At 42.8% G+C, this 25,188-nt stretch overlaps 1 protein-coding gene across 1 annotated transcript; it reads right to left on the bottom strand.

Moving 5' to 3' along the window:
• Positions 1–7,933: 7,933 nt before the first annotated feature.
• treh (trehalase (brush-border membrane glycoprotein)) lies at positions 7,934–24,475 on the bottom strand. The gene is given in 17 exon segments (XM_034096848.1): positions 7,934–8,072; positions 8,349–8,381; positions 8,383–8,390; positions 9,358–9,458; positions 10,080–10,191; positions 13,588–13,805; positions 13,911–14,111; positions 14,708–14,757; positions 14,852–14,914; positions 14,916–14,966; positions 15,615–15,731; positions 15,874–15,966; positions 16,105–16,205; positions 23,964–24,050; positions 24,135–24,210; positions 24,212–24,277; positions 24,366–24,475. Coding segments are annotated over 17 exon segments (1,626 nt in total).
• Between the last annotated feature and the right edge of the window lie 713 nt (positions 24,476–25,188).

Raw genomic sequence — 25,188 nt, 5'->3', positions numbered from 1 at the left:
ACCCCAGGAGCACACCACTGCTCATCGCCTGCCATTCCTCCGCTTCTCCCCGCTGAGCTGCGTAGGCGTGACTCAACCGAACTTCCCCCCGCTGGGCAGGGAACAGCCACGAAGCCCCACAGCTACACCCCTGCTGGAATATCATGCATCTGCCCCCCCCCTGCGGCTCGCCTCAGCACTAGCACATTTTTCAAAGGCAGAGCCAACACTTGGGGAATATATTACCATCCCATCTCAAGCCCATCTGGAGAATCAACACCTGGGAAGGCGTTTTCATTGATTCTTTATCTCACGCCGGGGGGGGGGCTACGACTCCTGCCCTGCAAGACTAATACAGAGTCCCTCCATCATTACATGTTGTTAATCATCAAAATACATTTTCCTTCACCTCCTTTTTGTTGACTCTAGAGGTGAAGGTGACATCCGATATCTTTTTCTATCTTATTTCTTTTATCAGTGTTCTAAAAGCAATGCACAGATTACAAAGGCGCATTAATGAACAACATGCTGCATGGGTTAGTAGGCCTATAAGTAAAGACCAAGCGCATTTTATAAATAGATAGCAATCACGGGCAATAAAAGCTGTGAAGCTCCAGCATTTCCTTAAAACTGAAAAGCCCCTTTCTCTCCTCCTGAAGGGTGTTTTGGCAGGACTTTGCTGATGACATTGTTCACATCGCTTTGACAAAAGAAGAAATTGGTTTCTTCATTATTCTGTTCCACCGAGACACAACAGGTCTCCAACGGACAAATATGGTCTTGACTTGACCTTCATAGATATTCAGATATTGTGCATTCCTAATGAGGGACATGAAACAAAGAGGGACAGAAATCACCTCCCTTTGTTTTCTTCCTGGAGAGGGAATACATTATCTTCATCAAATACAGATTCCTTTGTAAAGCGCGCATGTTAATTACAGGAAAATACATCTACTTGTCACAAAAACTGAAATTAGTTCATTAACCACATGAACTCTGTGTATTGATTACTGCAAATGGAATAAAAAAATCCTTGTAATGCATTGTTTTATTTCTCTTCCTGTTATAAAAACGATAGGGAACGATCTTGCTGCTCTGTGTGGAGGTATGCTGTAAGATCAAGATTGTTGGAATACTAAATCAGGTGGTAGATGTCAAATTTATGCCATCTTGTCTCTTGGTGTCTGTTTATTCACTGTGAACCCATGAGATGTTTTGCGAAGTCTATGTTCAACAAACCCTGTTTCTGATTAAAAAAAACATCTTTCTTTGCGGTATTCATCACCAGTTGGAGTGGGACAGCGCTCCAGGTGCTGCTCAGTATGTTTGTCAGGAAGCCGGTCTCCAGGTCCCTCTTTTAGATGAAGATCCACACTGGGAGGAGGTCTTCGTCACAGCCGGGTCATCGCTATGTTCTCGGTTCCCACAACCCACTCATCCAACAGAATGGTACATTTGGGAGATTCTGCACACTCATATTCTTTAAATGCTTTTTGCAGAAATGTTTTTAAATGATTAATAGCTCAACATGCATTGTTCAGGTACAGTAAATACAAAAGACTGATTTTGCATTTTGAGACATAAATAGTTTAGATTTCTATACACTCATTCTGACATCTTGCAGGGGATGTAGACACTAAATGATTTTTATTGTAATTTGAGACAGTAGGGAAGGTTTTTTGGCCTTGCATCTTTCATAATGAGTAGTTTTTATAGATGCAAGTCATGCAGAGCACAATGGGAATTTAGAGGCGTCAGAAAAACATTTTATGTTTCTGGAAACATGAGGTTTTCCTAAAATATTGTGGCGCATTAGTGACAGCATGATTGTTAGCCTTTAGCCATTATGCTACACTACACATTAGCACCATACAAAATAAGATCTACCAAACTTGTTCATGTTTTTAATTGTGCAAATGCATCTTAACATGGAGATGTATAAGAAATAAAGATAACCTTCGGGGAACCATAGAGTGGGTACACTCCCAGAAGCCATTTGCTCAGTTGGTTCACCATCAATGAGTTGATTTCACTCCTTTCCTTTCCAAATGTAGTTCTGTAAAATTGTAAATTCAACACAAATGTCACTCGTTTCAAATCTGCAGAATCTGAATTTTCCATCAAAATATAAAAAGAGAACAATGTTGATCATCAAACATATTATTAAACTAGTGAGGACAAGTGTGAAGCTTATAGGTCGGATTACTTTCTTTTACCTACAAGTGAGAAATGCCGTCTTCCCCTTATTACCTCTGCATTTATCACTGGTAGACAGACTGAATGAATATTGACTTTGCCTGGAATAATAGCTAACGGAGCACAAAGTCTGGCCTATTCAAATATTGCTCCCTTGCAAATTCAGACTCATGAGCTTCACTGAATCCTCCTCCCAATAATTGGATTTCCCTCCTCGTCTCCGACCCTCTCTCGTCTGTGTTCTTTCCCCTCAGGATCTCGCACCATATGTCGCTCCATCCTCCCTACCTTCAGCATGCTACTTCCCTGTGATGAAATTAATATTTCACAGGCGGCTCCTCAGCCATTTTTCTTGCTGATGAGTTGGAGGAGAATAGAAAGTTTCCTGAGCAGCCACAGAACAATACATATTTGAACGTTTCCCTTGGAAGTTCTCCAATCCGACGCTCCTTATGTACACTGTCAGACACGTGCTCTCGTGCCATTTCTCTCTTTCCCCCCGTCTTACTCTGACTCCTTCTCTATCCCTCCCGTCTCATCTGCCACACCATCTGTGCAGCTGTAATAAACCGGGCTCCTCGTGTGCTCCCTTTCACTCCCTTGCTTCTCTCCCCTCCCGTTTCCCCTCTACACGCATGGCCTCCCTCTGCATGGCTGTTTGACTGACTTGTTTGCATCCCTCCACAACCCCGCAGTCAGGTTCCCTGTGTGCAGAAATGTCTCACACACGCTACAGCCTGCCTGCCATTACTCAGCAAGCCCGGTCGGTTAACACAACACTGCCTTCGTCGTCGGGTGAAAGCGTGCCACAAGCGTGAATGCGATAACCTTTACACGTGCTCTCTCCGGGGCATGTACAAGATGCGTGATCACTCTACTCTGACAAAACACCATCAACCTCTCACAGTGAAGAGTGCACAGCCTGAGATCTAACAATTCAAGTCCTCATCAGCAGCACACTATTGATCTGAGTCAGTCATCACACTGACATACCACTCAGCTGGATAATGGAAAAATCACTGTGAAATATGGTTTGTGATTCTCTTGGCTTTGGGATCAAAGTACAAAAGTGTATTCAAAGACAAACTCCTAGAATGTGATTTGTTTTTCTTCCACCGTGTTAAGCGTCTGGTAAAAGCCAGCAGCGGGAGAGGACACTGTGTCACACTGCAAATGGTGATCGGCCTTTGAGGTGTTCTTATTGATTGTTTGCCCACAATAACGAAATAGTATGACTGGGAGAACAAGGCGTATCATCCAATACAACAAAGAGCTCTGCCGCCTCGCAGTGGCACGTTTGGGTAACAGTTCCTTAATGTTTTCAACGGGAGGACATCAAATAGTCAAACTGTGCCCATCCTTCTGAGATGTCTGGAAATTACCCACATAAGGGAACCAAGGGGACGTTTTTTTCTTACAAGACACAGTTGGGAAAAGATGTGTTACATATTGACTCAAAATGTGATGACGGATGTAGAGTTGCTTGTGCCCGCACTGTCGATGTGTGAGTATTAAAGGGACCAAATTATCAGGTTTGATCATTGAATGTTATGTCTCTACATGTGACATGTTTCTGTGTTTTAATGTTCAAAAGCTCTTTTCACCCTCCGTCTGAAACCAGAGCCCAGTCTGCTCTGATTGGTTAGCTGGGCTTCTTTGTTGTGATTGGTCAACCCGCTTAGAGATGTCCCGCTTCTTAGACTTATCAGGTACAATGATAAGTCATTATTCCCCCCCCCCCCCCCCCCTTATCAATGGGAGTAAAAACGGAATTTCGGTTTTTGATGGTCATTTGATAAGAAAATAAAATGGAAATGTTTGTTGGTTGTTATGATGGCAGTACACATTGCCTGGAGCTACGGACAAGCTGCCCGCTAGTTTGCTCTCTTGCTAATCCCGACATTATCACATTTTCTGTCACTGATCACTTTTCCTTCCATCAAATGGAATTATTAAAATCCCATCCAGAGCAGGAGAATTCTATTGCCGCAAATTCTCAAGAGTTATTGATTTAAAAAAGGCCTGATATCTCCGGACTGTGCAGAATCAATATTACTAAGCTGTCTCATATATCCGGATAATCCCTCCAGTTAGCCAATCCTTCCAGTTTAGAGGTCAAGGAGTTGGCTCCAAACAATTTAGCTGCTAAACTACAGGCAAACTACGGTCATAATTAGGGAAATACATTACACAGGAACACCGGCATGATCCCTCGATGAGCCATCGATTATGCATATTGAGATGGAGTCGGTGAGAGCGAAGGAAACTTCTCTGGCTCTCCGATTGTTCATCAGAGGACAGACGGACAGCCTACCTGCACATCCCAATTGTGGGGTTTCACAGACTGCAGGGGTGTAGGTGGGTGGGGCAGGGATTATCCAGGCAGTGCAGAGCAGGGTTCCTGCAGCAGCGAGTGGGACTCAGGGCCAGCAGGAGGACTGAGTGGATAACGAGCAGTCTTTGTGATGTGTGCTGCAGGCGAGTGAAGACTGAGCCAGGGAACAATAATGAAGGTCTGGCCTCGGTCTAAAGCTACACAGACATCCAGAGATACAATTAACCTACTTTTCATAGCTGTTTGATAAGATTTCCCACATTCATGCAAACAATCCCGCATCCTATTGTCATCATGGAAATCGTGGACTGCCATAGCCAATTTTTTCTAAGCCAGAGGTCTATACAGAAAATAATACTTCTAGAGATACCAGTATTCATCATTACGTAACACTCACGCTTCTATTATCTAGAGCTCCAGCACATTGTACGTGATAGGCTAAGGGGTGTGACATCTCTAAGGAGTTGCCCAATCAAAGAAGAGACGCCTAGCTAACCAATCAGAGCAGACTGGGCTCTGGTTTCAGACAGAGGGTGAAACGAGGTGCTGCAGTACGGGCAGTATGAGAAAAATAAAGACTTGAACATTAAAGCATGGAGACATGTCACAGTAGAGGCACTAAATACAAATACCGACCTGAAAATAAGCAGAATATGGTCCCTTTAATAACAGAAAAAGCCTATTTAGCAAATAGCAGCTACTTATTAACATATCTTAATGTAATTTCTGTTATCTCTTAAGTACATTTTCCATAAAGCCTCGTACATCTAAAATGTGATGCCCTTTCTGAAGAATAAGTTGTGTGTGTGTAATCTAGTTTGTATGCAGCAGCAGTTACTGGATGACTGTTGAGGACAAGACACCCTGACCTTTACTTCCTCAACAACATGTAATGCACTCGTCACTGCTGCTCTACAATTCATGGACCGCCCATGGAACTCGCTGCTCAGAATGACATCCTCAGGTTTGTGTAATTAAAAACATTGTAGCTTCACCTCGACGTCACTTAACTGCCGGACAACTTATGCCACCCTCCAGCTCCATCCCATTAACTGAACACAACACATTTCTGTTAAAACGTTATGGTAATGTGCAAGTTATCAAAAGGAGCAGGTTCTACTTGAGTTACTGCTGTTAGCGAGGGCTGAACACATAATGACTGCTGCCTGCTGCTTAAACCTCTATAAAAACAGCATTATACACACGGCTGCCACTGTGTGGGTGTAACAGTTATGCATGGAGATACAAAATATAAGATAGGGCTTGTAGATGGAGAACTGAAATAGCATATTACTAGAGTGTGATATTTGGGGTTGCACGGACCACTGCACCTATTGGCCTTTTGCCCATTTAAGTTGCACAGTCAATCTGTGGTGTGCACTCATGCTAAAGAGTGAGATGCAGTGAAATCCCTGCTAAGGCCTCATATCTTCGCAGCCAAGAGGGATACATTTTCTTCTTTAAGAAGCACATTTCTCATTACTTTTTTTGGAAAACCATTTGAATATCTATATGGACCTTATTTCATGCTTGATCTGCATTTCCCTATTGATGTGAGCAGAAATGCCAAAGACAGAATGATTTGCAGGGAACAATCAGGGATGGCATTAATGTTGACTTTTCTTTGTTTCTTATTGCGGTGCGTAGGGTGCGGTGCGTAGGGTGCGGTGCGTAGGGTGCGGTGCGTAGGGTGCGGTGCGTAGGGTGCGGTGCGTAGGGTGCGGTGCGTAGGGTTCGGTGCGTAGGGTGCGGTGCGTAGGGTTCGGTGGGTAGGGTTCGGTGGGTAGGGTTCGGTGGGTAGGGTTCGGTGGGTAGGGTTCGGTGCGTAGGGTTCGGTGCGTAGGGTTCGGTGGGTAGGGTTCGGTGCGTAGGGTTCGGTGGGTAGGGTTCGGTGCGTAGGGTTCGGTGCGTAGGGTTCGGTGCGTAGGGTGCGGTGCGTAGGGTGCGGTGCGTAGGGTGCGGTGCGTAGGGTGCGGTGCGTAGGGTGCAGTGCGTAGGGTGCAGTGCGTAGGGTGCAGTGCGTAGTGGGATCCAGCGATGAGGGTGAAGATTGCAACCAACTAGCCTTCAGGTGACGTTAAAGTGAGAAAGGCTCATATTAGAGCCAGAGTTTGGTTTGTCCCTTCTGGGCTACTGTAGAAATGTGACTGTTGAATTATCTATGTGTAGATCATAAGTGCTAATTCTAAGCTAAAGATAATACAATGACTAAGTTCCAGGTGATTAGCCACTCATATAAACAGTTGTAAATATTTTGTTCTTTTAAATTCTTTCTTGTCCCTCTATGATACAATAAAATATTTTCAGTTCCTTCATAACATTTCCAAATCTTTGACATTTGAGCTTTGTCTTGAGGACCGGAGTTTAAGGAGAAATGACACGATTACCCACAATGCTCAAGTATACTCTTTAATTGTGGAAATGGGCAGACCAAACATCCTACTGCTAGCCACAGGAAATATATGTTTTATTGTGGTCAGACGTGTTGTGTTTTGCATCAAACTATCATAAGAAAAACATGGTTCATTTTATGCAATGTTGTATCGAGTGTTGTCTAATAAGCTCTTGGGCGAGGGGTGCGTAGGAAGATACAATCCTGCCAAAGACAGTTATGAATTTGTACACACTGCCAACACTAGATTACCAGCATTGTAATCAGGAAATGCTTGGTTGATTTGTAAATATGTATTAAAAGTGTCTAAAGGAATCCAACATAATAAAGACTGTTGTAAACATCAATGTTTTCACTCTGCATTTTATTGCTCACATGATCTTCCAACTCTAGTTTGCATGCAAATAAAAAGGCATCAGAGTGAGTTAAGCTGCAGCACAGCAATAAAGTTTATAATTGAATTAGGTGAATAACTGTTGGTAATGTCGGTTCAATATCTGGGAGGAATTAATGTTGTAATCCGAGCAGCAGCGAGCATCAGCCTGTCGGAGAGAGTCCAGAAGTGCCGACATGATCTGCATCTTCTGATGTTTCCAGGGATCAATTACCTCTGAGGATAAATACTAAAATATTCATCAAAGGAATTCTTAGTTTATGAAAGATCTTATCCAGTTTCCTCCTGATTATATATGATTTTGAAAAATATTAAATCTTGTGAAAGTAAAATATGCACAATTTAGTCTTTCTTTTCTTTTTAATGTGTGTTTGAAGTTGTCAGTACACAGGAGTGATGTAGTGCAGTGAAATCAGAAATAATTCAAAGAGCAAAGAGCTTCGCAAAGGCTAATCTGCTCCAAATTGTAACGGTTGATCTTTGGTTGATCATGCCAAACCATTACACTGGGTTTTATAGAATTCAGGACCAGTAGATTTTCTGTAATCCTGCTGACAAGCAAAGCGGAAAACATAACCTCCTTGTCGAGGGTAATAAAATCCAACCTCCAGTCAGGTTTTTTTGTGTCACCTCTGATTCACTGGAGCATGACAGTGGCTGAGATGACCAGTGGCAGCAGGAGGCCAGACAACACTCGGCTGCCTCCTGAGGTGAGAGTGGCCCCGTACTGGTCCAGGAGCTGCAGGGCCACACCATTGGTCCAACCGAAACCAAGCCACACACACAGCAACACATTCATTTTGTATTTAGACACTTAGAAATAAAACAAATGTTCAATTTGTCTGAAGGAAATGCTAATACAAAATGTAAAGTAGAAAACAACACCCAACGGAGTAGAAGATTGTACAGAAAGAAGATGATAATGACGAAGAAGTGAGGAGGAGTATACGCGTACATGAGCATGCAAATGTAGAAAGAATTAGCAGGGCTCTGCATGAAATGAGACTATAAGCACATTAGTTCTACACCCTCAGCACATGAAAGAAAATACCTGAACTTCATATTCGCCTCCACCACCAGGTTCACACATCATACTGTGTTGGGAGGAAGGAAACGCATTCTGAGCCAGCTGTGTTATCACTGTGCTACATATCCGCTGACATGCTGTGACACATTTGGAGAAATCCGCCACATCTTACGCGGATGTACAATCAGGCTTGATGGATATTTCAATTGAAGCAATAGATTCCTCAGTGAGTGGTATTTTAACAGGGATAGCTGGGTTCCAATCTAAAATCTGTTGTGTTATGCTGCATCCAGCAGTCATGTGACGTTACAGTGACATAGTTGGAAAAAGGGGAAAAACTACACTCTGCTTTGTTTTCTAGACAGGGGGCATGCTGTGGAAGCAGTTGAAAAATATAACCAATTCGTTTCCATTGTATTGCAAACACTTAAACAATCGAAAGGTTAGGCCAAAAAAGAGTGCAACGGTATTTATTCGCCGAATAATTGCAGCGTAGAGAGCCCGAAGGTGTGGCTGCAGTTAGGATGAAATGTCTGGCAGGGAGCCTCCTGTACCTGACGTGCTGAGAGAGAACTTTGAATGGTGGTGCATTTGCTCAAATTGTGCTCCAAAGGCTAAAGAACAAAATCATTCTGCTTCAATGGATGTCAGTTTGGGCTGTTTTTGTTGGATGCCGTCGCCTACGGAGTGTTTTACTTCGAGTGAAAGTTTGACTTCTCACTTGGACAGAGGAGTGCTCCTGAATATAAACTGCAAAAAAACACCAACACCAGCAGGGTCGAGAGAGCATAGAAGTATGATGTACGTCGCCTATTGTGAGCAAGTCTTTTTTGTTGCCGCTTAGCAAAATGCTAAGTGAATTTAAGTTGGCCTTTTATTGTAAAAATGGTATGGGCAAAGCTGTAAAAAAGTTGTTGCCAGCTTTCACACTAGTTAGAATTACTCCATGTTTTTTTCTTATTATATTTCCTGGGCGTACACAGCTTTCTCAGTCAACATAGCACTTACCGAGGATATTCATTTACAAGACTCACCTTTTCAAACATGGCTTCATACTTCATGTTTGTCTTGATCCAACGCTGGGCTAAATCAAATGCTAGCTGTTTAGCATCCTCTGAAGGCAGTTTGGATAAACCTGGAAATACAAGAAAGTTTCCATCATAACACAGACCCAACTAGCTAACTCTCCGCATTAAGGTTAGTTTTCTTGTCATGGCCCTTTTGGCTGGGATTGCATGGTAAACATTTTCATAAAAAAATCTACAGGACAGTCATTCCGATACAGATTTAAGCAACTAAGAAGTTTTGAGCGCCAGAACTCAAACTACTCTCTGATCATGTGTCACACAGACAAGACCAAACTTTGGGATTTTAGCCTTTGCAGACCATTTACATGCACACAAAAAAAACACTACAGGAACGGGAGAACCAATACAAAAATGTAAGGGCTCCTTTAACATTTCTAGAAAATATTTTTTTGTTGCAAGTGTTCAATGAGAGGGGAAAATGCATAAACCATGTTTGTTAGACTTCAAGAACACACACAATGCATCTAGGCAACATTCACATAATTATAACTTTGGATTGATTAGATGTTTAAGGGAGTGGATGCAAGCAGCCTCAAATTAGACCTTAAACCGCTGTGCTTCTTTAGAAATGATTCTTCAAAAAAAAAAACAGAACTAGTGGAACAATTGGATAAGATTTATTACACATTTCAAGAAGGTTAGCAGCAAATCAATTAACTGCTACCTACCCTCGATGAGCATGTGTTGCAAAGGAGGCCATGCGTTGGGATAGTCCCACTGCTGCCCAGACTCTCTCAGGGACGTCGGAACTCCATTGGGGAACTGGAGAGCACCGCTGCTCTGTACACACGGAGAATAGCAACCATGAGAGCATGCAGATGAAACCAGTGCAGTGTGTGTGCCATCTGCTGGAGGACATGAGCAGTTTATAAGGCATGTGTAATGTCCTACGAGGTGGGCTTCTTAGTAGTCAGGATTCATGAAATATGAAAATATGAAATCACATTTATTGTTCTTTGAGGGAAACGATCGCACCACCATCTTACCATAGCAACACATCACATGCAGACGGGACACATTAAAATACATTTACATGAAAACACAATGAAGCTACATTAAAAAGGAGCCTCTAGATCTCGTAAAATAATCACAAACAATGCCCTTGAATTTGAAAGAATTGTGCCTGTATAGTCCTGAAAGTCCTTGAATTTGATGTTTAAAAAGGTGTGAGAAGACTTTGATGTAATTATACAGGACTTCTTATATTCAAGGCTGGTAAGTTTCTAATGTCCTGCACCCTTGTGTATTTAAATAGGACCTTTCAATATAATGAAGTCCATTACACACCATCTTTAATTATGACCTCAGTAAAAACTCAATTACAGCTGCACCTAATAAAGTGGTCCCATAATGTATTTTCCTACTAACACCAATTGGTATCTAGTCAGTTTTGAATGCATTTGTCAATATCCTGGATGATAATCCAAGGCAAGGGTAGGATGGGAAAGGGTTCTGATGAAGACAACAAAAGAATTGTTCCTGATAAGTCAAAGTCAACTTTAATGTCAATCTTAGGCAAGGCAAGTTTATTTATATAGCACCTTTCAGCACCAGGCAATTCAAGGTGCTTTACAAAAATGAAAGACATTCAGATAAAAGGCATTTAAAAACAGTAAAAGATAAAAGAAACATTAAAAGAAAAACAAAAAATGAAAGACATGAAGAAAATGGCATTTAAAATCAGTCATTAAAAAGAAAAGCTAATAAAATAAACATTAAAAGATCAAAGTTACAGTGCAGTCTAAGATGTGAATAGTTCAATTATTTCGGTTCTTGATTTTTTATTTATTCACAGAACCTCCCTTTGGAAATCTGAACATTTCCATCCCGATTGTTAATTTAGACTGTTTTCACCATGTTATCTTACTCAGTTTGTGTTTACAGACAGAGAGATCGAAATGACGTTAAGTTTATCTCAATCGACATAGTCACATACAAAAGAGGCTTCTCAATACTCAAATTTCCCCTCCTCGACTCCCCTCCTCGACTCCCCTGCTCGATACTTAGACCCGCCCACAGGAGATGCGAGCGGAGGACCGAGGAGGGGAACCGAGGAGAGAGGAGGGGAAGCAGCAGACGTTTAAAGAAATGAGAACTCCTCTCCTCTGAGCGGTCATATTAAAGCGACGTCCGTTCATTATTACGTGGCAACAGCTGCATCAGCTGGAGTGTTTTGTCATATTTTATAATCTCTGTTAGATCAGCTGAACATTGTTCCCCCACATATTTACTTTGAATTCATTGAGAGTGCGGTATAATGAGACAATACCAGGCTACAGATGCGGACACACACACACACACAAATATATTTATATAAATATATGCAATTTAAAGTATGAGAGCACTCTCATAATAACGTAACACAATCAGAGACTGGATATATCCCCCCCCCCCCCCCTCTCTCTGGTCGCTGAAATGGGGAATTGAAATTACAGGCCAAAAGTTGTATTTGCAAGTATTAAAAGTAAGCAGAGGACACCAAACCAACGGAGACCTGTCTGTCCGCCGCATCTGCGCACTGTACAACACACACCGACACACTGTACAACACGCACCTACACACTGTAACCTACCACACACACACCTACACACTGTACCACACACACCTACACCTCCTAAAGCATAATCAGGCTACAGCCGTTGTGTATTTTATTATGTGAAGCACTAAATGGTTTTAGAAAAATATCGACTCTTTGTTTGTAGATATCTACTAAACTAAAGCAAATAAAGAGAGTAGGCCTGTTATACTGAGTGATATATATTTTACACACTGCTCTGCTTTCTGCAGGACCTCACAGCTGTTCTCACTGTAAACATCGCGTTGCGATGAGAGCAGTTTCTAAAATAATATCCAGGGGATGCATGCAGAGCTGTCATTGGCTGAGATAAGTCCGGCCGTGCGTCACGCCTCCACCGTTCCCGGAAATGCATCCGCGGAGGAGCCGTGGAGGAACCATCAGTGTATCCTCGGTTATAGCTCCTCCAGAGAGCCTCCTCGACGCTCGATCCTCGGTCCTCGGTGTGCATTTAGAGAAATGAGACGTCCTTCAAAATGGCGCGCTGAAATTCATTTCCGGGTCACTACCGGAGGACCGAGAGGAGTCGAGGAGGGGAAATTTGAGTATTGAGAAGCCTCTATAGTCACCGACACAGCGTTGGGTTTTGTTATTTTAGTTCAGGCATTTTTTCCAATGCCAACTTGGTCTTTAGGATTCAAAGTGACAAAAAGAGGGTAGAACAAAAACAAAATATTTTTAGGGGAGCAAAATGTAAAAATGTACTTTCATGAGCTGAAAACACGAACTACAACGTAATAGCAACATGAGAATCACAAGGTAGCCACAAGCTAAAATTACCATTCTGCTTTACACTTACCTTGTTTTAAAACATGGGACCATCATTTACAAAATGAACTTCGACTTGAAACCAGTGCTTTAGACCATAAACTTTGTCAGGAAAATGTTTACCGATGTGAGACGTGAGAGAGAAGTGGATCATTTTCTCATAGACTTCTATACAATCTGACTTTTTCGGAACCAGTAGAGACTCCCCATGCAGCGTTCAGTTATTATGCTCCAAATATCTGGAACAAACTCCCAGAAACCTGCAGGTCCGCTGCAACTCTGACTACTTTTAAATCCAGGCTGAAGACTTATCTTTTTGTCGCCGCTTTTAATTGAAACTGAGCCGTTGTGTTCATCAGTAAAGTGGAACTTCTGTGTGAACTATTCATATCTTAAACTGCACTGTAACTTTGTATTCATGTATTTTTTTTTTAATGTTTCTTTTATTATCTTTTACTGTTTTTAAATGCCTTTGTCTGAATGTCTTTCATTTTTGTAAAGCACCTTGAATTGCCTCGTGTTGAAAGGTGCTATATAAATAAACTTGCCTTGCCCGCTATTGGCTTTACTTTTCCGAGGTGGATGTTGACGCTAAGGTGACAGCAAATATTTCAGAGACAAATTTCTCTAAATAAGTTAGAAAGAAACTAAACATACAGTGGGCCATAGCTGCTGTAGTTACCATATGAGATAAGTTGGAAAAAAGTGCATCTTTTGTAATTTGGATGAAACAACCCTTCAGATAAACACTTGACCAATAACATTATTGATTGTTTATAATATATCTGTGAATATATTTGCGACCACAATGAAGCCAAGAATTACTACCAACCTTTAGATACTGTACTGCCTTCTCTCCCATCTCAGGCCCAGAATAGCACTGGGCCCAAACAGGTGCCAGGTTGGATGGGTAAAACTCAAAGTGTTTGGAGTGTGTCACCAGGTCGAAGTCAAACCAGGCTCCTCTCTCAGCATCCCACAGCAAAGACTCTATGGCCTCCAGTCTGCGGGCGGCTGCCTGGTCATACTGTGCGGCTGAGTCACCATCACCTGTCAGGAAACAGCACATCATTACGCACCAGCAGTTTGGGGCTAAAAGAACTATGCAGGCAAAGAAAAGTTAGTGCCAAGGTCAAATGATGTTCAAGTACTTGCCCAGTATCCTGTGAAATGAAGCAAGAGTCTTCTCAGTGAGGCACAGCAGGGCATTAAGGTCAGTTGGCAGGATTTGGCTGGTTCTGGTGTCCCCCAGGGTGCCGTTGTTGTGCCCATCACGATCTACATACCAGCGGGATGTGAAGTGCCAACCAGACTCTGCACCCGCTTTCAGTTCCATCCACAGCTGCTCCTTGCGGTCTGAAGGCAAGAAAAAAAACAGTGGAGCCACAACAAATCAGCATCCAAAGTGTTGTACTTATTCTGTGTGTCATGTTTGTTAAGTGGATGTGGAAAACGCTAAATATGCACCCTCTGAAAAACATGTTTGTTTCATTTTTTTACTACGAGCTTTAGAGAAAATAGAATCTCTTTCAAGACGGAGAAAATAACTAAATGACCATGACTATTTGTTATTATTAAATATATTCTTACATAAAAGGAAAACATTTTCAGGAATCTGTGCACTGCAAACACATTTCGGATTTGTATTTCTTTAGCATCTTGAAAAAGAGTATTACCCCTTCGAACAGCTTCTCTTAAAATAATGGTTCAGGGTCAATGTTAAATAATGAATGTTTATTCATTAAAACAGGGTACTGATTCATTTTCTGAGTGGATATGTTTGGCACAAATGATCCTTGAATAATTGTTCTGTTGGGGAGAGCTTATAATACTACAGTACACCCTTCAGCAATACCCTTAAGTCCATCTCTCATGGAATAAAACCAAGACCATAGCCCTTCTCGAAAATATTTATTCAATCAGCAGAATATGAACGGCAATAAAGCCTTTACCTTCAGTAAGTCCTTCAGCTAATTCCAGATCATCTGTGCACGATTCAGGCCTTGAAAGAAAACAAAGTGAAGTGAAGGCCAACTCTACATACCAAAGACATCTTACAATTGTTCATTATTTACTCTGGATTTATTCAGGTGTACCTGGGGCAGCCCACCTGCACATGATACCGGTTCAGTACATGCTCAGCCCCGTTCAGCGTCACAGCGGTTCTGCATCCAGAAGTGGTACTCCTGCTCCAGAGCGGGCAAAGCTCCTCTAAAATAGTCAAATGTGAAGTGAGTACAGACAGGAGGGAAAAACATTTCATTAAACTACTGTTCACAGTCTTTGAAGTGATCAAATTATGCTAATTGTCAGGTTTCATATTTGTATTCTGTGCCTCATCTGTGACATGTTTACATGCTTTAATGTTCAAAAAGCTCGTTATTTTTCTCATGCTGCAGAACCTCTTTTCACCCTCTGTCTGAAACCAGAGCCCAGTCTGCTCTGATTGGTTAGCTGGACGGCTCTGTTGTGATTGGTCAACTGCATGCTTCGTGATGTCCTGCGCCTTAGCAGGACTTCACGTTCAATGTAAGGGAGCGCTAGACAATAGATGTCCGAGTGATATCTTGTGATGTCACTATGTTACAGGAGTAAACAAAGGAGTCCAATGGAGGAGGGGGGGATATATAACACTACAGGAAAGCGAAAACCTCAAAAAGCATAATAATAGGACCCCATAGCATTACGTTGTGTGTGTCTTTCTAAATAAGCATGTTAGGAGAAACAAACTGTAGGCACAGAAAGATAGGAGCACTGAGGTTCTGATGTTTATTATGCCTTTTTCTTTCTATTTTGGAGGAGATGCAGCTGAAAAATGATAATGTGTGGTGCAGGACATCAGCTTGGCCATATTATCACCTGAGAAACTCTTTATCCATGGTAGCTCGATAGTAACTGTCCACCATTAGAGTGAGGAATGGAAGCTGGCTGCGCCTTTCATAGTAAATCCGACCACCATTTGTAATGAATCCATATCTGTGAAATTGTGAAATCTGTTAATGCACAAATCACGAAATCCCCCCCCTGGAGAGTTCCACATCCAACGTGTACAACTTAGGATGTTATCTGCAGTGCGGTGGACTTCTAAGTGAGAGATGAAACTTGCTTTAAGGCTCACCTGTTGAAAAGGTAGAGGAAGTTTTGAATCATCCCGTGTGCCGTGTCTGTCATCTCCGACAGCAGGAGGCCGTTGATGACCCAGTAGGAGTCCCTGTTGGGCACAGAGAGGTGAACATCACTGTCTGCACACGGCACCAAGCTGGGCTTTCAGCAGAGACCCCTACCTGGGTCTGACCCAGAGAGTCTTTTCTCCCAGACAGCTGAGAGACAGCCTTCATCCTTCACTCACCAGTAGTAGAGCTCCCTGAAGCGCCCCCCAGGCACAACAACCAGGTGCGGGGTGTATATCTGCGAGTAGAGCTCGGGGTGATCTTTGACACCCGTGCGGATCTGGAAGAGACATCATTCTTCAGCAGGCTTTAGACTCAAGTGTAAGTGGATGCTTCAACCTCGATATACATAAAGGCATCTACGCGTTATACGCTTGTGGACTTACCTTTAAAATGATGGTACTTACCATGGCTGTGTATTGATTTGATGTGCGCTTTCCTCTTTATGTAAACTATTAGGCTACTAAGTATAGTTTTATCTGAACTTTATATAATAGCTTGCTTTGTCCAACAAAGAACAAACCCCCCAAGGTATTAATTGTAATGACAGTCTAATAATTCACATCACAGAAACTGAACGCAGTATCTAATTTAGTTTCTTTTCTTTTATAAAACGGACAAGTCAAATCAAGCAATCTGATTGGTTCTTAGCCATGATATACTGAGCGTATACCACCGGTAGAATTGTAAATTACTTTTCACAACAAGTCAGTATCCCTCCGCGTCAGAGAAAAACAGTAGCCTATACCCACCGTTAGGCTGGAACTGGAACAAGAAAGCAGCGGAGAAGTAACGGGGCAGAAACCCTCCTTTTTACGCAGCGGTCCAGACATAGACATCAAACTGCAAAACATATTCAGTGTGCAGTTCCTTTGGCATTAGGGCAGGGATATCTAGATACTTTCCAAGGTTTGACATAATGAATTGTGCTACTTTTAAAGCAAGCAACGATGTTTTCAAATCTGTAATCAAAGAGGTCCGCAAAAACACTATCGACCAATCAGATTGCTTGATTTGACTTGTCAGTTTTATAAATATATTTACATTAATTCCGTTACGAAACAAATTTACAAAGCATAAAATGGAAACATTTAAGATTAACTTCGACCTCCGGGGGGTCTTACTATGGAGGAGTGGATTGAGGAGTGCCTATCTCCATAAAACAAAAGCACCTAAACGACGACATGCAGAGCTACGTGAAGAGCAGGTAGACCAACTGGAAAAGTACCACCATTCAAAAGCTTTCTGATGCGGGTCTTGAAACAAAGCAGAGAAATTATGACCGTTAGTGGCCACACGTGCGAAAGCTCTCTCCAGAGCTACTGGAAGCCGAATCTCGGGGACCGGAGAAAGTAGAGCAATATTCTCACCACGCCGAGCAGCAGCCTAGAACAACCTCAACCTATACAAGTAACCACGTAAGCCATTCTACTGATGCTGGACGGTTTTTCAGTGGGTGCACAATAAACGGCAACATACAAATTAATGTAAATAAATAGCCAAATAATTAAATGGATCAACGCTCTCTGTCTAATATGTTCGCTAGCTGTTAGTGTTGTTGCATAGCAACCACCTCGCACTATGTTTCGTGCAGAAGGCAACAGAGGGACTATTTTATTTTGAACATCATTATTTACTAATAAAAACTATTTAAATTAGAGTGTGTATTTTTCTTTCATATTGCCACACTTGGTAACCGTTTTCGCGTCGGACCGAACCACGCCCCTTAGCTGTGATATAATGAGCATATACCACGGCCTGTCGTGAGCCATTGCTTAAATATATGTGTGGTAACCGTGACTGAGGTTGCCATATGTAAAGCTAGTCACTGACAACGCCACCTCCTGCTAAGGGGCAGGAGGAACCCGTGGATCCTAAATGTAAGTCGTGGATCGATTTTAAAGCTTCCCTTAATCGGTTCAATTATGACAGAGGCATGAATTCCAAAAACATAACACAGCTTTATTTAACAAGTGTTTGGAAACCGTTTAAAATATCGATTCATGTAAAGTATAAAAATGGCAAATATAATTCAAATTTAAATTACCCTCCTCAGTTGGGCAGGCCCGGTCCGCTGGGTTGCAGTGCCTGCTAATCGTGAGGGACAAAAACAAGAAAAGCCACACACCAAAACAACATAAGCATGCAATATTTAAACCACAATCTATAAAATAATAACAGTGAGATATTTAGCATACAGAAAAGAAAGTGTCACACCATGCAGTCCCTACACTGAAGGCAGGCAGCGTTCCACCCGGGCCCAGGCCGACACCGCAGAGGAGCGCAACCTACGACAAATAATAAAATGATCATACTGCCATACACTGCACATGAAGAAAATGAACAAGAAAATACACAAGAAACACTATAGGACAGTGGCTGGCCTGGTCCTTTTGAAAAGGAAACAACATAACATGTTAGTTTCCAGCCTCATTCACTAACTCAATATAAAATGAAAGAGTTAAAAACAAGGCATACTTCCACAGAGTAGATTTCCAACTCAGCTTAATCCTGACGGGGAAATGGTCGCTTAATATCCCGGGTAGCTGGGCCGGTTGTGTACATTAAGCTCTGTAAAACACATAAATAAGTTGCTTAAAACACAATTAAAAACGTCGGTTTAAAAACCCCATTTAAAAGCAAATTACTCATAACAGGCCCAGTCTTGTGCCTGTCGGGAGAGCTTCCCTCCGTCAATGGTAAACTCTCGTCTTGCACTCGCCCTAATAAAACCAAACTAAATGAGCCACTTGCATAAGTTAATTTAAAAGACCATAAAACCACCTTAAAACTGTTATTCCTACCTTTGTGAGAGGGAGAAGACCAGTGACAAGCAGCCAAGAGAGACTTTTTTTTTTAACTGACTGCAAACTTTTTATGACTTCCTGTTTACCTGGTCACCGGTCATGTGACCGCGTCAGGTGACAATAACGTCAGATTCCCACATTCACCCCATCAAAAAGTGTCGTCGCCCCGACGACAAGTTACTCACAACCAGGGTCTAAACAAGTGGGCATTAACCATTTCAGGCACCCAGGGAGCAGCCGCCCTCACCACACCCATTGCGTTGTTGCTAGTCACTGTGGACCTTGGAAGGTTATGTGGGTTTAGGTTTCTTCCAGCAGTAGACCGGGTTGTTCTTCTGGGAGCTGACGCCTCTCTTTGGAATGGTAGTGCCTCCTGCCTACCAGGGAGTATGATTGAATCGCCATTGACTGAACCTGGGGTGCTGGATGTTCTATTGGGGAAGGGCTGTGGGACATCCTGTGGAGTTGAATCAGGGTTTTGAGGGAGTCTTCTTTTACTTCTCTAACCCAGGATCTCTTCATCTTCACTACTGCCGGAGTCACTGGCAGGGATGTCTTGGTTGCTGGACGACAGACATGGGTTAGGTGTCATTGGTGCAGATGGTAGAATTTCAAGATGCGCTGCCCTCATCTCGGCCCTATGCACCCGCCGAACATCAGCAGTGCCATCAGCTCTGGTAATGGTGTACGGCCCACCAGACTCAGTGGGCACTCTAACCACCAGATAAAGAACTGGTGACCAGACATCCTGGATCTTGCAACGACCTTTACATTGATGATCCTTCAAGTAGACCAGCTGTCCTTCTGTAAAACCTGCATCGCGTGCCTGCTGGTTGTGATGTTGCTGTCGGTAGTCTGCTGCCTGTTGTAGGTTCTTTCGTGCCAAGTCTCTTGCTACTTGTAGCCGTTCCCGATGCTGCTGGACCCACTCATCCCAGGACCTGGTTGTGTCTTCTGGGGTACCTTCTCCCAAGAGAAAATCTGCAGGGACCCGTGGTGGCACACCAAACATTAAGCTATAAGGGGTATTCCCAGTCGAGCGATGTGCCGAGGTGTTGTATGCCCACACTAGCTGGGAGATGTACTTTGGCCATACACGCTTCTTCTCCGGGGGAAGAGATCGGAGCAGGTCGTGAAGTGTCCGGTTGAATCTCTCACATTGGCCATTTCCCTGTGGATGGTATGGCGTAGTCCTGGACTTCTCAATCCCATATAACTGGCAAACCTGCCGGATGAGGGCACTCTCAAAGTTTCTCCCCTGATCAGAGTGTATTCTCTTTGGTACCCCGAACCGGTTGAACCAGCTGTCGACTAGGACTTTCACTACCGTGAGAGCAGTCTGGTCCTTAGTTGGCACCGCCTGCGTGTATTTCCAGAACACGTCGGTCATGACTAGCACATTCTCTTTACTGTCAGTTGCAGGCTCCAACAAGGTGAAATCTATGGCCAGTATCTCCATTGGTTGGGTGGCCAACAGAGTACCCTGGTAGGTCTTCACCCCAGGCTGGACAGCTTTCGACAATACAAATAACTATAGGCCAATCTCTAAATTGTCAGTTCTGGCTAAGGTGCTCGAACGACTTATGAGTGAACAAGTAAAGGAGTTTTTATATATAGATGATATCCTGTCTAAACATCAGTCAGGATTCAGAAAGAAACACAGCACCATCACTGCCACAATGAATGTGGTAAATGACATTACTAGTATTTTAGATAATAAGCAGAGTTGTGCAGCTCTGTTTATTGACCTTTCCAAAGCGTTTGACACCGTTGATCATCGCATCTTAAAGCAGAGGCTACTCAGTATTGGCATATCCAGCCTTGCAGTGGGGTAGTTTGTGAACTACCTCTCTGAAAGGTCCCAATGTGTTCAGTTTGATGGACTGTCTTCTGAGTGGTTAAACATTTCTGATGGTGTACCACAAGGTTCTGTTTTAGGACCACTTTTATTCTCCATATATATTAACAGTTTAGGTGATAATGTGGATGAAGCTACTTTACATTTTTATGCGGATGATACTGTGATGTATTGTGCAGGTCCCTCCATTAAAGAGGCTGTTGTTAAATTACAGGCTGTTTTTAACACTATTCAGACTCAGCTCTCTGAATTAAAGCTTCTTTTAAATGTGGATAAAACCAAGGTAATGCTCTTTTCAAAAGCAAAAAAGACACCAGAGCCTGTTTTAGATATTGTAACTACGCAAGGAACAAAACTTGAAGTTGTTGCCTGTTACAAATACCTGGGTATCTGGCTTGATGATTGTCTCTCTTTTAAACTTCATGTCAATAACCTGCTAAAAAAACTGAGGGTTAGGCTAGGTTTCTTCTACAGGAACAAGTCCCATTTCTCGCTTGAGGCCAGGAAAAGGCTAGTCACTAGAGGCTTCTCAATACTCAAATTTCCCCTCCTCGACTCCCCTCCTCGAGACTTAGACCCACCCACAGGAGATGCGAGCGGAGGACCGAGGAGGGGAACCGAGGAGAGAGGAGGGGAAGCAGCAGACGTTTAAAGAAATGAGAACTCCTCTCCTCTGAGCGGTCATATTAAAGCGACGTCCGTTCATTATTACGTGGCAACAGCTGCATCAGCTGTCGAGTGTTTTGTCATATTTTATAATCTCTGTTAGATTAGCTGAACATTGTTCCCCCACATATTTTATTTGAATTCATTGAGAGTGCGGTATAATGAGACAATAACAGGCTACAGATGCGGGGACACACACAAATATATTTATATAAATCTATACAATTTAAAGTATGAGAGCACTCTCATAATAACGTAACACAGTCAGAGACTGGATATATCCCCCCCCTCTCTCTCTGGTCGCTGAAATGGGGAATTGAAATTACGGGCCAAAAGTTGTATTTGCAAGTATTAAAAGTAAGGACATCAAACTAACTGAGACCCGTCTGTCCGCGGCATCTGCGCACTGTACAACACACACCTACACACTGTACAACACACACCTACACACTGTACAACACACGCACCTACACACTGTACAACACACGCACCTACACACTGTACAACACACACCTACACACTGTACAACACACGCACCTACACACTGTACAACACACACCTACACACTGTACAACACACGCACCTACACACTGTACAACACACACACCTACACACTGTACAACACACGCACCTACACACTGTACAACACACGCACCTACACACTGTACAACACACCTACACACTGTACAACACACACCTACACACTGTACCACACACACCTACATACTGTACCACACACACCTACAGCTGCTAAAGCAATCAGGCTACAGCCGTTGTGTATTTTATTATGTGAAGCACTAAATGGTTTTAGAAAAATATGGACTCTTTGTAGATATCTACTAAACTAAAGCAAATAAAGAGAGTAGGCCTGTTATACTGAGTGATATATATTTTACACACTGCTCTGCTTTCTGCAGGACCTCACAGCTGTTCTCACTGTAAACATCGCGTTGCGATGAGAGCAGGTTCTCAAATAATATCCAGGGGATGCATGCAGAGCTGTCATTGGCTGAGATAACTCCGGCCGTGCGTCACGCCTCCACCGTTCCCGGAAATGCATCCGCGGAGGAGCCGTGGAGGAACCATCAGTGTATCCTCGGTTATAGCTCCTCCAGAGAGCCTCCTCGATGCTCGATCCTCGGTCCTCGGTGTGCATTTAGAGAAATGAGACGTCCTTCAAAATGGCGCGCTGAAATTCATTTCCGGGTCACTACCGGAGGACCGAGGAGTCGAGGAGTCGAGGAGGGGAAATTTGAGTATTGAGAAGCCTCTACTGTGACCTTTTTACCTGTGCTGGACTATGGGGATCTGGTCTATATGAATGCACCTGCCAATTGCCTGGTCAAGTTAGATGCTGCATATCACAGTGCACTGAGATTTGTGACAAACTGTAAAGCATTAACCCATCACTGTACCCTGTATGCAAGGGCTGGTTTGCTTTCACTAACTGTACGGAGGCTCAGTCACTGGTACATTTTTATATACAAAGCCATGTTAGGGAAACTTCCATCTTATATTTGCTCCCTGATCTCTCGGAGAATTGTAAGTGGCTACTGCCTGAGATCGAATGCAGTGGTTTTATTAAATGTGCCAACTGCTAGGACTGTCTTAGGGAATACAGCTTTTAGATGCGCAGCTCCTCTGTCTTGGAATAGTCTGCAAATTAAATGGAAACTGAACAATCTGGTGCCACTAAATGTTTTTAAAGCTCGGTTGGATGCTAGTCAATCGGAAGCTATTGGTACCTGTTTATGTGGATAATTATGTAAATGATGCATGATGTCCTTTTGTTGTTCTGTTTATGTTTTTATGTTTCATGTGGAACTACTTGAGCAGGTCTCCCTTGAAAAAGAGATCAATGATCTCAATGGGATTTATCTGTATAAATAAAGGTTTGAAATGAAATTTAATGAAATACACAGCGTTGGCAACTCCGACAGTGGTTCTCTACATCAGCCCCCATACCAGGCCAGTAACATCGCTGCCTGGCCAGGTCAGTGGTCCGTCGCACCCCCTGGTGTCCATGTTTGTCGTGGAGGTTATTTAAAAGTTCTTCGTGCAGGCACATGGGCAGAAGCAGTTGTGCATAGACTTCCCCATGAGGGGCTGTGACCTGCCTATACAGTACACCCTCTTTTTCCAGGATGCGATCCCATTGCTGGACAAGACGCTTGACATCCTTTGAGAGTAGTAACCTCTCTTCCTTATTTGGTGGTTTTCCTCTTTTCCAGAATGAAAGAAAGACTTCAATGGTGAGGTCAGCACCTTGCAGTGTAGCCAGATCGTCTGGTGATCTGCTTGGGAAGACTCCGATTTGCTGCTGTGCCACTACCACCGGTTTCTCGACGTCAGGCGAAATATTTGAGGAGGTGTTGGCATGTTGGTTCGGCTGCTCTTGAGGCACATCCTGGTCACTGTACTGGCGAGAGAGAGAGTCAGCATTTCCATTGTTTCTTCCAGGTTTGTAATGCACAGTGAAGTCAAAAGCTGCTAATTGAGCTGCCCATCTTTGCTCAGTGGCCCCCAGCTTAATGTTCTGAAAATGGCTTAGGGGATTGTTATCAGTGTACACTCTGCACTTACTGCCCAACCGCATCAGGTGACACCGTCAGGTGACAATGACGTCAGATTCCCACATATGTATATATTAAATTAGTTAAGGTTAGACTTAATTAGGCCAATCAAATAATCGTTTCACTCAGCTCACCTTTCTGCCGAAGGACTTCCACAGATTATGGATTTTTGCAGCCCAGTTACGTAGTTGTTGGTCTGCTATTCCTCCTAGAAACTTGGCCTGTAAATAGAAAACATATCAACAATGTCGACTAACCAAAGAAAAGCAATAGCCTACTGATCTGATCGAGAATCCTCTAATAACTGGTTCTCACTTGGTATGCCAGTCCGGTGGTGTCCATGACTCAAACTCTGTCCCTGGTTTCTCAAAGTAATTGCTGTTTAGCAGGCGGGACGGTGAATGGAGATTCATTTGAAAGGTTGCGAAAAGCAGACAAAACAACGTCAACAGAAAACAAAGTGGGCAACAAAAGGAGTCACATGAACAAAAATGTTTTCCCTTCTTTTTAAATTCTTTAAAACATCTTACTTACCTGGAGTTTCCCTCAGTTTCATGTCAACAAAGTATTTATCATCATCAAACAGTTTGGCGGTCTGCACCTGATGCAAGATGGGCCCGGTGCAGTATATTTCACTGAAATTCATTTATAGTGGGCAATTATTAAACAGACAAGTAAATCGTATATTGACATGCAGAGTCCTTCAGGGAAGCAATAAAGCCATATCCCTGTCACTTAAGTAAACGGGTGAGGGCAAAGGTCTGCTGATATCTGCTGACGGGGAAAAAGGCCAGATATATGAAAGGTGTGTTTGCTGTGCATAGTGGTTTTAACATTTAAACAATCTAAATAACCTCAGGTGCTCAGCAACAAAAGGCTGCTTTTATCCCACAAACTAAGCAAGCAAGTGAAGACAGCTCACTGCTAGTCTGCTTTCCACTGAGCGATTATTCTTTTAGGAAATTCCTACACGATATAGACTTTAAAAGGTATTAAAGTAGTTTCCAATAAGATCCATTACTTTTGGTGGGAAATGCACTTTAAAAAAGATGTAGGGTTGTAAAAATGTTTGAGACTCATTTCAGACGAATCGGTTTTACAGCCATAAATCAACCAGATCTTTAGAATCATCAGAAGTTAACGATCAGGAAGCTGTCTCAACAATCTCTTGAATACAAAAACCTTTCAAGGAAAACCACCATCTTACCTGTCACATGTACACAGGCATAAAGAGCCACAGTTGATAAACAGAGAAACAGCGACTTGTGCATTTTGAGTCACAAACCAAAGTGAAGGTGCACGTGAGCTGCGGTCTGAGAACTTTCTCCAGATCAGAGTTCACTCGAAGCGACATTGTGA

The sequence above is a fragment of the Pseudochaenichthys georgianus genome, chromosome 13 (assembly GCF_902827115.2).
Source record: "Pseudochaenichthys georgianus chromosome 13, fPseGeo1.2, whole genome shotgun sequence".
In the NCBI taxonomy this organism is placed as follows: domain Eukaryota; kingdom Metazoa; phylum Chordata; class Actinopteri; order Perciformes; family Channichthyidae; genus Pseudochaenichthys; species Pseudochaenichthys georgianus.
The sequence above is the reverse complement of the archived record's forward strand: the minus strand, read 5'-3'. Positions and strand labels throughout refer to the sequence as shown.